The following is a 15023-nucleotide window of genomic DNA, read 5'->3' as shown; positions in this document are numbered from 1 at the left end:
CACCATCAACTGTGACCATGAACCAACAGGCACAATTACATCACCACACGCGAAGGAGGAGGAGAAAAGGAGGAAGGCGCTGTGCTGTAAAAAAAACCACTGCTCTTGCTAAAAAACTCAAATATTTATCGTCAGTTAACTAAATTATTTGGTTCAAATTTATATTTCAGAGCAAACTGTGATTAAGAAGAATGAAGGTTTGTATCAGATGTGACACGCAAAGAACCGTGTGTGTGTGTTTTATTAAAAACTGGACATTATTCAGAAGTGGATGATAATGATTTATAATAAACAGTTCGGTCAGTCAGAAAGCTGTTTGTTGTTGCTGTTACATTAACAGCTGATCACAGTCACATGACTTTAAACCGGGTTAATAACAGTGATTGATCAAGTGATCAGGAGAAGTAAGGCTAGCAGGTGAAGTTTGGTAGACCTGATCAACTGCTGATGGCGTTGGCACAATAATCAATAAGTCAAGTTCACATTAACAACCTGATAAACACTTAGACAGGGGGCTGTCACCATGGTAACTCATTAGTTACTCATTATTGACTCATTTTAGACGACCTCATTTAACAGTTCAACTTTGTGTTACTAATGCTAGCTGTTGTTTTAGGTAGCTGTATCTAACTTTAAACTTCAGATTTTCACTTTTCATGGTATGTTTTGTTGTTGATCCATCAGGACGCAATGATATCAGAATGATTCGTCCCAAAAAATTAAGGAAGCTACGATGATGGCTTGTTAGCTAATGTTCTGTTCCGTTGCAGTAACCATCACATGAGTTTCCTGAGGAGGTCACTGTGGAAACAACTATGGGTGATACTTCTGATGCTTAGTGGTGCTAACATAAGTATAAAGGTATGAAAATAACTGATGCACTGGCAGTACCTTGAAGGCTTTACTAGCGTTAACTAAGTGGGCTAATCAATAACAGAGTTAATAGTTTTCACTCGATATAGTTGTTAACCTATATCTTCATAAATATACGATAAATCATATCAATGGTGGCTCTGAGAACGAAGATTAGCATCCTGTTAACATGGAAAAACGGTTCTGGTTTAATGACATGGGAAACTGATAGTTGCACCTCTAATTCACACAAGGTATCCTGGGAGCTGGAATCAGATTGTTAAAAAATGCTTCACAACACAGCTGCAGAAAGTAACCGAGTAGCAATTGAGCTGGTTAGCTTGCTAACTCACCAGATACCTTGAGGCTATTGTGGCTTAGTAGCATGTTAGCATTTAGCAAGAATGGTAAGACAACTAGCCCCACAAGTAGTCACTATGTCAGTAAACATAAGAAGAAGAAGAAGAAGAACCAGAACCAGTTAATTAATCTGTTCAGGGTTTTCTACAGTCCTCCTCTGATCAGGTCTGAAGCTGCTGTTGGAGAAATCTTCTGATCTTCATCAGAATCAGTCACAGTGAACGGTTCTGATACAGTCAGTCTTGAGGTTATTGTGATATTGCTGCAGGCCAGATGAGACCACTTCAGGTCCAGTTGAGTCCCAGTCCTCGGGTCATCATGATGTCCTCCAGGTCCTTGTCTTCCTGTCTTTCCTGCAGTCTCTGTTCCTCCAGCAGAGACACCAGAGAGTTTCTCTGCTCCACCACCTCCAGCATCTCTTCCAGGATCAGACGCTCCTCCACCAGCTGCCACTCCTCCTTCAGGTGGTCTACACGGAGACCGGGAAAGACCAGGACAGACCGGGATGAACCGGGACAGACAGGATTAATATTGACGATACCTGTTCATATCTTACAGACTGTTCCTTTAATGATGTCAGTGTATGAAGTTACCGTCCACGGCCATCCGCTCTCGCAACTCCTGCTGCAGTCGACTCTGTCGGTCCTCCAATTCCAGCTCCCGAGCACTAAAACACAGTAGAGAGTCTGAGACCTGGATCCAGACTGAAACACAGTATAGAGTCTGAGACCTGGATCCAGACTGAAACACAGTAGAGAGTCTGAGACCTGGGTCCAGACTGAAACACAGTAGAGAGTCTGAGACCTGGATCCAGACTGAAACACAGTATAGAGTCTGAGACCTGGATCCAGACTGAAACACAGTAGAGAGTCTGAGACCTGGATCCAGACTGAAACACAGTAGAGAGTCTGAGACCTGGATCCAGACTGAAACACAGTAGAGAGTCTGAGACCTGGATCCAGACTGAAACACAGTAGAGAGTCTGAGACCTGGATCCAGACTTTTAAACCTGAACCTGCTGCAGAATTTAAAGATACTCACAATATCATCAGTTCAGATTCATATCGGACCAGAGAATTCTTCTGCTGGACCAACTTGAACCACTGCTGCATCAGAGCTGGATTATCCAGTTTATCCAGTCCTACAGACACTTTAAAGGGTCAGTTCACACAAAATCCAAACAGAACAACAACAGACTTTGTCTCTGTCCTCTAGAGGTCAGTATAGAACAGAATAATGGACTGACGTTTTCTTAAACTTTGTATGTTCAGTCTGTTTTTGTCTGATGCAGTCTGGATCGTTTGCCTTCCTTTCAAACAGACAATAATCTGAAAACACTTCTTACCAGGTTACGTTTCTTTTCACATCACACATGATAACATCACTTACATCCTGCAGTATAATGTAGTTTATACAAGGACATTACAATAAATGACAGCTTTAGTCCACCACCATTAAACTGAGCACATCCAGCTGTGTGATATGAAATCAGCAGGTGAACTCACCTTCCAGGTGAAGCTCCATGTCTTGGCCATCAATGGAGTCTCCCCAGTAATCTGACAGAGACACATCAGTCACATTAAGTTTATTAATTTACATTAAAATGGGGTCAGTGTGTCAGATTGAACCTGTTCTGTCCCATGTGATGCTCTGCAACAACAAGCTGATGGTTCATCTGTGACGGCAGCTCCGGTTTAGAAAGACTGAAAATCTACTATCCTTAAAAGTTGACAAAAAAGTCACAATGATGGTAAAATCCTTCTGTTTGTGTGTCTGAAGTCACTTTAACAGTCAATCACTATATTGAATGAGAATCAGTGAATGTGTGCTGAAGTTGCATCTTCTTGTATTCACGACTCTCTTTAGTTGTGTGTGCCTGAAGCTTCAGCAGAAACAATCTGCCCAGTAAACAGAGTTTCTGTAGAGTTTACATTAAGATGTCTGATGAATGAAGCTTTACATGTGACAGCTGTGACACACTTCTTCTTTCACATGTTGGTAGAAGATGATGTCATCAGCGTATATATGTATAGATAGAGCAGCAGTGTGCCCAGTATTGAGCCGTGTGGGACACCGACGCTAAAGTTGTATTTTTACAATGAGATACAAACCAGCACACGCTCCTTTCTCTTCCATAAATATGACTTCATACTTTAAACTCGGTCAGAAAAGAGTCCATGTTCAGTGTGAATGTGTTTCTGTGTGTCTTCACCAGCTTCTCCTCTCAGAGCTTTCTCCACCATCACTCCTCTCTCCTCCAGCTGTCTCTGTTTCTCCTCCACCTGCTGCAGCTGCCTCTGGATCATCTGGAACAAACAGAATACAGTCTGGCTCACCTGTGACACCTCACCTGTGACACCTCACCTGTGACACCTCACATGTGACACCTCACCTGTGACACCTCACATGTGACACCTCACCTGTGACACCTCACCTGTGACACCTCACATGTGACACCTCACCTGTGACACCTCACCTGTGACACCTCACATGTGACACCTCACCTGTGACAACCTCACATGTGACACCTCACCTGTGACACCTCACCTCACCTGTGACACCTCACATGTGACACCTCACCTGTGACACCTCACCTGTGACACCTCACATGTGACACCTCACCTGTGACACCTCAAATGTGACACCTCACCTGTGACACCTCACCTGTGACACCTCACATGTGACACCTCACCTGTGACACCTCACCTGTGACACCTCACCTGTGACACCTCACATGTGACACCTCACATGTGACACCTCACATGTGACACCTCACCTGTGACACTTCACATGTGACACCTCACCTGTGACACCTCACATGTGACACCTCACCTGTCTCAGCTCAGTTCATCTCATCAGGACCTTTTATTTCTGGATTTAGTTAATGTTAACCAGCTTTTACAAACAATCCAAGAGACAATAACATTAAGTCTGATTGGAAGGTTTTGGTGAGGTCATCCTGCATGTGATCCTGAACTGTACTGAACCTGATCGAGTGATGACCATCTGATGGTCTCAGAACCTTTCCTGGTGGTCTCAGACCACTTAGTTTGACAGCTTTTATACCAAAACAATCCACCTGAACAAACACACCTGACTTTATCTGAAATAAACTCAACAGATTAGAATGTAATTCTCCATCAGTGACTCTGCGCACTGCGACTCTGCTGTTGTGTAGAAGCATCTCAGCTCCTGAGAAGACAGAGATCTGTCTCTGTATTCAGTCCTTGGCTGAACTCACCTGAGCTTTGTGGAGTCTCTTCAGCTGCTCCTCTTTGGCTTTTCTTCTGGCAGCTCTCTGAACTCGCCGGGTGATTTTGGCGTCCAGGTCTTCATCCTCATTCTCTCGTCCCCTCTGGAACAAGGTCTCCTTCACACTCAGACTAGACGGCTCCTGTGCCTGGACCAGGTATCCCACCACCTCCGTGGGACAAGAGGACTGTCCGTCAGAGTCCTGAACAGGGACCTTCAGAGAGCGTCTCTGAAACAACAAACATCACAGGAAGTGTGTCAGTGAGTCTGATGACTGGACCCTCGTTATGAACCATAGTGAGGCTAACGAGTCTGTACCTTGATGGCGTATGCTCGTTTAAAAGCAAGAGCATGAGGAACGTACGCAGGCTGAGGGACACGAAGACAAAAACAGTCAAAGAAAACAGACTGCAAACATCAAAAAGTCCGACTCCCAGACAAGTCTGACACCAGCTGGGGCAAGTCAAAGTCAGCTGAGACAAGTCCTTCGTCAGTCAGTACAAATTTGGACTTTTCTTACCTGAGCTGAAGCCTGTCAAGACAGACTGAAGCCAAATATAAGCACAAGCTGAGTCTTGGGTAAGTCCATGGGACACATATCATGCCTGTAAGTGAGGTCCAGGTCAGTGAAGACGACTCTCAGTTAACACAAGACGATTCACAAGTTAGCTGAGACAAGTCCAAGTCCGGTCTCACATCCTGTCAAGTCTCAAGTTCTTGAATGCAAGCCCAAGTCAAGACAAGTCTTTTTCATCTCAGAGTACTGACTACCAATGTAAAATGTGATAACATCAGGGTCAAAACACGTCAAGTCCCTCAGCAATCATGTCCAAGTCCTCCATTTTTTCATTCAAGGCTGGTTGGAGTCCAAGTCTCTCAGCAGCTCCGCATCATTCAGATGCTATCTGACTAACACAAACTCTCTACAGTCACAGAATGTAAACCATAACCACAAACACAGATTTCCTACAGAACACCAGTTCCTAAATCCATCACAGCTGATACCTCCCGGTTATCTTCTTTTATTGTGACTCTCTGGATCTCATTGGTGAGGTCACACAGCTCCGTCCGCAGCTGAACAAACACCAGAACAAAACGGTTACTGAAGGACATCTACTGACAGGTTTCACACTGATCAGACCTGTACTCTTCAGTCCAGGTATTAGTCTGATCCCTGTTACACTATCACAAAATAGGCTGGAATTGTCTGGTAAGCTGCATGTCACCAATGACGTCGCGTCACCGATGGCATGTGAGAGCTGCAGCGTGTTTGAGGTGCGGTTTGTTTGAGGTGCGGTGTGTTTGAGCTGTGGCGTGTTTGAGCTGCAGTGCGGTGTGTTTGATGCGGTGTGTTTGAGCTGCGGTGCGGTGTGTTTGATGCGGTGTGTTTGAGCTGCGGTGTGTTTGAGGTGCGGTGTGTTTGAGCTGCAGTGTGTTTGAGGTGCGGTGTGTTTGAGGTGCGGTGTGTTTGAGCTGTGGCGTGTTTGAGCTGCGGTGCGGTGTGTTTGAGCTGCGGTGCGGTGTGTTTGATGCGGTGTGTTTGAGCTGCGGTGTGTTTGAGGTGCGGTGTGTTTGAGCTGCAGTGTGTTTGAGGTGCGGTGTGTTTGAGTTGCGGTGTGTTTGAGGTGCAGTGCGGCGTGTTTGAGGTGCGGTGTGTTTGAGGTGCGGTGTGTTTGAGCTGCAGTGCGGTGTGTTTGAGCTGCAGTGCGGTGTGTTTGAGCTGCGGTGTGTTTGAGGTGCGGTGTGTTTGAGGTGCAGTGCGGCGTGTTTGAGGTGCGGTGTGTTTGAGCTGCGGCGTGTTTGAGGTGCGGTGCGGTGTGTTTGAGCTGCGGTGCGGTGTGTTTGATGCGATGTGTTTGAGCTGCGGTGTGTTTGAGGTGCGGTGTGTTTAAGGTGCGGTGTGTTTGAGCTGCGGTGTGTTTGAGCTGCAGTGTGTTTGAGGTGCGGTGTGTTTGAGGTGCGGTGTGTTTAAGGTGCAGTGCGGCGTGTTTGAGGTGCGGTGTGTTTGAGGTGCAGTGCGGCGTGTTTGAGGTGCGGTGTGTTTGAGGTGCGGAGCGGTGTGTTTGACGTGCGGTGTGTTTGAGGTGCGGTGTGTTTGAGGTGCGGTGTGTTTAAGGTGCAGTGCGGCGTGTTTGAGGTGCGGTGTGTTTGAGGTGCGGAGCGGTGTGTTTGAGCTGCGGCGTGTTTGAGGTGCGGTGTGTTTGACGTGCGGTGTGTTTGAGGTGCGGTGCGGTGTGTTTGACGTGCGGTGTGTTTGAGGTGCGGTGTGTTTGACGTGCGGTGTGTTTGAGGTGCGGTGCGGCGTGTTTGATGCGGTGTGTTTGAGCTGCGGTGTGTTTGAGGTGCGGTGTGTTTGAGCTGCGGTGTGTTTGAGCTGCGGTGTGTTTGAGGTGCGGTGTGTTTGAGGTGCGGTGTGTTTGAGGTGCGGTGTGTTTGAGGTGAGGTGCGGTGTGTTTGAGCTGCAGTGTGTTTGAGGTGCGGTGTGTTTGAGGTCCGGTGTGTTTTAGGTGCAGTGCGGCGTGTTTGAGGTGCGGTGTGTTTGAGGTGCGGTGCGGTGTGTTTGAGGTCCGGTGTGTTTTAGGTGCAGTGCGGCGTGTTTGAGGTGCGGTGTGTTTGAGCTGCGGCGTGTTTGAGGTGCGGTGCGGTGTGTTTGAGGTGCGGTGTGTTTGAGGTGCGGTGTGTTTGAGGTGCGGTGTGTTTGATGCGGCATGTTTGAGGTGCGGTGTGTTTGATGCGCCGTGTTTGAGGTGCGGTGCGGTGTGTTTGAGGTGCGGTGCGGTGTGTTTGAGCTGCGGCGTGTTTGAGGTGCGGTGTGTTTGAGGTGCGGTGCGGTGTGTTTGAGGTGCGGTGTGTTTGATGCGGCGTGTTTGAGGTGCGGTGTGTTTGATGCGGTGTGTTTGAGCTGCGGCGTGTTTGAGGTGCGGTGCGGTGTGTTTGAGGTGCGGTGTGTTTGATGCAGCGTGTTTGAGGTGCGGTGTGTTTGATGCGGTGTGTTTGAGGTGCGGTGCGGTGTGTTTGAGGTGCGGTGTGTTTGAGGTGCGGTGCGGTGTGTTTGATGTTGTGTGTTTGAGGTGCGGTGTGTTTGATGCGGCGTGTTTGAGCTGCGGTGTGTTTGAGTTGCGGTGTGTTTGAGCTGCGGTGTGTTTGAGACTTACGTTGTTTGTGGGCGTCAGTGAACACCTCTGCAGCAGAGTGGATGAGTCCAGATTGGACTCTTCTGTCAGACCTCCCCTCACATCTGAAAACACAGAAAGTATAGTTATTACATCATCATTACGACCTCACTCAATCTGTATGCATTTCTTTATGACATCATCACCTGTACCTTCCCTCTGATTGGCTGCATCAGTCATCATCTTCTCTGCTCCTCCAGGTAAAGACCTGCCCCACTTCTTTTTCTTCTCCTTCCTGTTTCCAGAGAACACCGCCTTCCACAGGGTTCTGGCCCCGCCCCCTTCCACGTCCACCTGTCCAGGGGGCGGAGCCTCTCTGAGCCCCTTCAGCTGTAGGAGAGCTCTGCCTCCAAGGCGAGGGGGGGGGCTGTGTGCTCCTCCAAGTCTCCTGCTCCTCACCCTCTCTGACTCTGCCCCCTCCTCCTCTGACTCCGCCCCTACCACATGCAGGAGGAGGGTCTTTTTCTGTTGCAGGTCAGGGCTGGTGTCATCAGAGGAGCTCCGCCCTTTAGCGGTAACAGCTGTTTCCATAACAATGACAGGTGTAAGCCGTGTGGGCGGAGCTGTGTCCTCATCATCGTTGGGGGTGGAGTCAGGCGTGGTGACGAAGGAGGCTGTAGAGGGCGTGTTGGCGAGGGGTTGAGTCCTCGAGGGAGCTGTGGAGGAGGTGATGACAGCCAGCAGGCTGGAATCAGGCCTCACAGGTGTGTCACAGTGTGTGATGTCACTTCCTGATGCTGAGGAGATGAGAGACAGCTCCTCCTCTGAGATAGAAGGAGGGGGAGGCGTCAACAGTGTCAACAGGTAGTAAAAATGACAAAATATTACAAGTACAAGTACAAATCTGTAATTAATATCACAACTCACACACACAATCACACAGAGTTCTTCATATGCAATAAAAACATATTAATTACTCAAGTTAATCAGTAATCAGAGTACTTTTACTCTGTTCATTTGACTAAAAGGATGAAAGAAAACTAACTCCATTAAAAAACAAGTTGTTAGAAATGTTAGAGATGATTCGTTAATGCAGCAAAGTTCTAAATTTGATGTTATTTTGAGTTTGGTGGGTTCTACCTGTCTCCTCCTCCAACAGGAGCCACAGACCCGAGAGACGCTCCATGTGGCAGGGGCTGTACTCCCCCTCTACCAGCAGGGGGCGACACAACATCACAACACAACATCACAACAACCAACACAACATCACAACAACCAACACAACAACACAACAACCAACACAACATCACAACACAACACAACATCACAACACAACACAACACAACATCACAACACAACACAACATCACAACACAACAACACAACACAACATCACAACACAACACAACATCACAACAACCAACACAACATCACAACACAACAACCAACACAACATCACAACACAACATCACAACAACCAACACAACATCACAACAACCAACACAACAACACAACAACCAACACAACATCACAACACAACACAACATCACAACACAACACAACACAACATCACAACACAACACAACATCACAACACAACACTACAGGACAGGAAACAGGAAACTCGGAGACTCACCGTCACTGGACTCCACCTCACTGCCTCCTTCCTCGTCCTCTTCCTCTCCCTCCTCCTCCTCCTCACCCTCCTGGTTGCCTCTCAGGTGGAGCTGCAGAGTTTCCCTCCATGATGCCCTGGCCTCCTCTGATGTCACACGGTGTCGACCGCCACGCTCTTCCTCTTCCTCCTCCTCTTCCTCCATCTCTGACTCTGAACTGACAACACAATCAGACAGACAGTGAGGTCACAGACACTGAAACACTGAATCATATTTATGATGACACACAAACTTATGTTTGACTCTGTAATTCATCATTCTGAAGTTGTGTAATTCTAACAAATGATTTTAAATTTCAAAATCACAACTTATTGTGAAATTAACCAAAAACATTATGATTTAGAAATTCACATGTTTGAATGATCTGTTGAGATTTTTTTTTAAGTTAAAACTTTCATTTAAAGTAGCTTAAAATGAATAAAAATAAAAGCAATCATAAATTTATCTTAAAAAGTTGTGAAATGTAAATTTAACTAGTTTTTAAAACAATGTTTATTTTACATTTTGACATGAATTTAATGGTTTTATATTCAAAAGTCACCTGAATAAAATTTCAGTTGTGATGTCGCCTCTTATAGTTTTGACATAAAAAGTAAAACTTTTTTAATCATGTGCTCAAATTGAGACAAAAATTAAGTTAAAACTACTTTTTTTTGCAGAAAAAGTCTGTGACATTTTGAATCTTGATATATTTAAACACTTAAACACTTCATTCTAATAATTCTTACTTCAGAAGTTAAAATGTATTTAACTTTTATGTTTCAATCATAACTTAAAAGTCTAAACTATTTCTTAAAATGTTAAAATTATGTTCAAAGTCAGAAATAATTTTAAAAAATCATAAATTCATCTGAAAACTCAGAATTCTGACTTTCATTTGTGACTTATATCATCGAAGCTTTTTGACCTTTAAACTGATCATTGTGGCACAAAAGCATCTTTTTAAAACCTCCATACACCTTCTCGTTAGAGACGACCTGACCTGGATCTGTGCTGGACTTTCTCATCCAGGCTGAGGTTGAACCGGTGCAGCGTCTCCTCCGACACCTCCTCCAGCTCCTCCAGCTCCTCCTCTGGCTCCTCCGGCTCCTCCAGCAGCTTTGCCTCCACCTTGGTCGAGCTGCGGCGGCGGTTCTGCAGCTCGATCCTCTCCGGTGTCGCCACCATCACAGAGATGACTGCAAACACAACCACACAGCCACACACACACACAGACACACACAGAAACACACACACACTAAAGCCCACATTGATTCCAGTTTAAGGAGCGTGCTCAGTGTGAACAGGTATGAGACTGAAAGGACGACGCAGGTGAACAGAACTCACCTGAGGAGCGACGACGGTCAGAGAAGATCAGAGAGTCTGAGTGTGACGGAGCTGAAGCTGCAGACGCCTGTGGAGAAAGCAAACACACCCATCCCATCAATCTTTAGTACATCAGAATGAACCTGACTAACATGTTCCCCTCTGAGGGGTAGAAGAAAGACATCAAATCAATTATAATAAGTCCTGTAGAAACTCTATTAATTGATATTGTGTGATTGAATATTGAGACAACATGTTGTTTTCTTACTATTGATGTTCGATGTGAACCCGCTCCGTCAGACGAGGTCGCTCTCCTTCTCACAGCCGGAGCGTTCAGACACGAGTCAGAGTGCTGAAGACAGTAAAACCTCCCTGACACAGAGACAACACGAGGACAGTCACTGCCAACAGCTCTGTGTGTGTGTGTGTGTGTGTGTGTGTGTGTGTGTGTGTGTGTGTGTCGTCAGTCAAACTGACTCCCGCCTCAAACTTGAACTGTGGTCATGTATCCGCTGCGCTCTGATTGGCAGCTGGAGGTCATGTTTGTCCTGAACTTCAAACACACAATATAAGCTTTGTGGAACCAACACACACACACACACACACACACACACACACACACACACACACACACACACAGGTCACATGACAGCATCATGTGGTTAACCAGTGAAGTGTGGTGATCAGAGTGACATCACACTGATGGACTAATACAGCTGGTCCACCTGTTCTGTCTCCCTATTGGTCAGTTTAACTATCGCTGTTCAGATCAATGAAAACTTCCTCTGGTGCTTCATCCAGTACCAGAACCAGAACCATCACATCAGACTGGACATCAGGATCAAACATAAACAGGTTAAAGTGCATCACACAGGTGAGACTTCCTGTCTCCTCTTACACACAGGAAGTCACATCTGAACCCACCTCCGACCTCCGACCTGCATGAAGTACTGCATGAAGTACTGCATGAAGTACTGCATGAAGTACTGCATGAAATACTGCATGAAGTACTGCATGAAGTTCTGCATGAAGTTCTGCATGAAGTACTGCATGAAGTACTGCATGAAGTACTGCATGAAGTACTGCATGAAATACTGCATGAAGTACTGCATGAAGTTCTGCATGAAGTACTGCATGAAGTACTGCATGAAGCTCTGCATGAAGTACTGCATGAAGTACTGCATGAAGTTCTGCATGAAGTTCTGCATGAAGTTCTGCATGAAGTACTGCATGAAGTACTGCATGAAGCTCTGCATGAAGTACTGCATGAAATACTGCATGAAGTACTGCATGAAGTACTGCATGAAGTTCTGCATAAAGTTCTGCATGAAGTTCTGCATAAAGTTCTGCATGAAGTTCTGCATGAAATACTGCATGAAGTACTGCATGAAGTACTGCATGAAGTTCTGCATGAAGTACTGCATGAAGTTCTGCATGAAGCTCTGCATGAAGTACTGCATGAAATACTGCATGAAGTACTGCATGAAGTTCTGCATGAAGTACTGCATGAAGTTCTGCATGAAGTACTGCATGAAGTTCTGCATGAAATACTGCATGAAGTTCTGCATGAAGTACTGCATGAAGTTCTGCATGAAATACTGCATGAAGTTCTGCATGAAGCTCTGCATGAAGCTCTGCATGAAGCTCTGCATGAAGTACTGCATGAAGTACTGCATGAAGTACTGCATGAAGTTCTGCATGAAGTTCTGCATGAAGCTCTGCATGAAGTACTGCATGAAGTACTGCATGAAGTACTGCATGAAATACTGCATGAAATACTGCATGAAGTTCTGCATGAAGCTCTGCATGAAGTTCTGCATGAAGTTCTGCATGAAGTTCTGCATGAAGCTCTGCATGAAGTACTGCATGAAGTACTGCATGAAGTACTGCATGAAGTACTGCATGAAGTTCTGCATGAAGTACTGCATGAAGTTCTGCATGAAGTACTGCATGAAATACTGCATGAAGTACTGCATGAAGTTCTGCATGAAGCTCTGCATGAAGTTCTGCATGAAGTACTGCATGAAGTACTGCATGAAGTACTGCATGAAGCTCTGCATGAAGTACTGCATGTATAGTAAATATATGTGAGGGTGAAGCTAATAGGCGCTAACATTAGCCATGCTACAACGGTTGGGCATGGTTCTGTTGGCCCAGTTGAATGTAGGACAGACGTGGACACATGATGTGTAGCAGCCGGTCAGCTGAGGGCTCACTGAACAGCCCGACTCAAATGTGTGTGATTCATCACGGTGGAGAACATAAAGAAGCTTTATGGAGTGAATGTATGAACAGAGACATCATGAGTTCATGATCCTCAGGACACAAACATTAAAAATAGATCTGAGCTCTCAGCAGTCATGTGGCACAAAGGATGAAGTGTGTAACTGTGTGTGTTCTAACATCTGCATGTGCTGCTCACAGTAACACTGACACATATGACTCTGTCAGAGTCTCTGCAGGATCATTTCTGTGTGTGTAATGTGGGGAAATCAATAAAGATAAACTACATATTGACATATTGACACGTGTTGACTTGACCAGTCAACTAACAGGTCAGCAGACACCAGTCCAGACCCGTCTGTGTTTCGGACCTGCAGGACTCTCACTGTGCTGACAGTCAGAAACCTTCCATCTTCACTTAGTCAATGCAAAAACACACAAACACAGCATCTGTATCATCTGCACTTTCGCAAGAGTTGAAAATATTCAACTTTCAGCAAAAAATGATGGATGACGCATGGCTTAGAGTCCGGTCGGATCCAGACCGGCTAGAGTCTCATCAGATCCTGATCCGGAGCCGTTGACCGACGGGAGCAGAGCTCAGAGATTAGTTTGTAACTTGTGGGATTAAAAAGGTGATTTCTCTTCACACTGTTGATCAGCCTGACTGCAGCAGTGACCCGGAGCGGACCTCCAGGTTCTGTTCTGCTGACTGCTGACTGGAGCTGGAGGGGAAATGGACTTTACTTCATGAACGTAATGTTGCAGAGAGGAGACAGAGAACCAGAACCAGAACCAGAGTCTCTGCTGAGTGCTGACTTCACTCAGACCTTCACCTCAATGATGATGATGAAGAGGAAGAAACACTCACCGCTGTGCTGGTCGAAGGTGTAAGCAGCCAGTCTGAGAGTGCTGCTGCAGCTGAAACACTGGAAACAACTGCGGTGGAAGAAGAAACCCTCGGCACTGAGACGCTCCATCAGGTACACCCTCCTCTGACAGAAGAAACAGGCTGAGGACTGAGAGACAGACAGGTACTGAGAGACAGACAGGTACACCCTCCTCTGACAGAAGAAACAGGCTGAGGACTGAGAGACAGACAGGTACTGAGAGACAGACAGGTACACCCTCCTCTGACAGAAGAAACAGGCTGAGGACTGAGAGACAGACAGTTACTGAGAGACAGACAGGCAGTGACATCAGCATCATGTGACCTTTGAGGGAAACAAATCAAATTCTTACCGATGTCACTTCCTCCTGACTCTGAATCTGATTGGTGATCTGCTCAGCCAATGAGCTGACTCCACCGGTGTACATCTGAAGACACTGTGATCAGACAAGACAGGCAGAGAGACAAAGAGACAGACAGATCACAGGTACAGTACAGGTCTCAACCAGTGGTCTTGCAGCAAAGAATCATGGGTAATGAATTTCTCACAGCTTCATATTTTCTGTCCAGTACAAACTACATTTTTTTTATCTTCACAGTTAAAGTGAAACTCTGGCCAAAATGCAATCGAGGCTTTTTTTGTTAATGTATATGAGTCAAACCTTCACTTCACAAAAAAAGCCTTGGTTGCATTTTGGCCAGAGTTTCACTTTAAAGTTGTAGTCTGTAAGTATTTTTTGTTATATTTGCTAAAATTGTCGTTAACGATGTGACAGTAGAATCAGATACAGCTCAGCTGTCTGTGGCTCCACACAGTGGCTGTCATGTGATCTGCAAGAATCCACCGCTCCGGGTCAACACAACCAATCAGAGCCAAGGGGCGTGTCTGAGAAGTGTCAGTCACTCTCCTGCACACAGGTGCAGTGTCTGCTCTCACCTGGTCAGATACGTTCAAGCTCAAACTGTCAACAATGGAGGAGAACAGACAACAACAACAGAGCAGAAACATGCTCCCCCATCACCCACGTCACAGAGAAGAAATAAGAAGACTGACGAAGAAAAACAGTGTAAAAATAAAGAACTGGACCGAGCCAGAGAGAAAACAAGGATAAATATCAGAGTCATCTCAGAGGTGGAGGAGCTGCAGGGTCAGTGAGGACTTTTCTGCTGGACAGGTAAGAACCTGCTGGATATATGTTTCATTCTATGTTTTAAACACAAGATGGCAGCATCTTGTTGCTAAGTCCACTTTTTTCTCATAACTCCAGACTGCAGGTTTAAATCAAATCAAAGCTACACATTTCATTAACCAAACTCTAACAGAACTCTAACAGATGGAGAGGAAGCCCTGCTGA

General features: G+C 45.9%; 1 protein-coding gene across 1 annotated transcript in view; it reads right to left on the bottom strand.

Annotated features, from left to right (window-relative positions):
- Nucleotides 1-260: 260 nt before the first annotated feature.
- Nucleotides 261-15023, bottom strand: part of LOC115595314 (protein-methionine sulfoxide oxidase mical3a-like) — a 47428-nt gene continuing 32665 nt past the window's right edge. The window contains 10 exon segments of the mRNA XM_030439618.1: nt 261-1681; nt 1806-1879; nt 2254-2353; nt 2718-2768; nt 3425-3518; nt 4454-4693; nt 7620-7702; nt 7790-8401; nt 8718-8786; nt 9212-9408. Coding sequence (XP_030295478.1) covers nt 1497-1681; nt 1806-1879; nt 2254-2353; nt 2718-2768; nt 3425-3518; nt 4454-4693; nt 7620-7702; nt 7790-8401; nt 8718-8786; nt 9212-9408 — 1705 coding nt within the window. The 3' untranslated portion in view covers nt 261-1496.

Source organism: Sparus aurata, chromosome 14 (genome assembly GCF_900880675.1).
Source record: "Sparus aurata chromosome 14, fSpaAur1.1, whole genome shotgun sequence".
In the NCBI taxonomy this organism is placed as follows: domain Eukaryota; kingdom Metazoa; phylum Chordata; class Actinopteri; order Spariformes; family Sparidae; genus Sparus; species Sparus aurata.
This window is presented reverse-complemented; position numbering and strand designations above follow the sequence as displayed.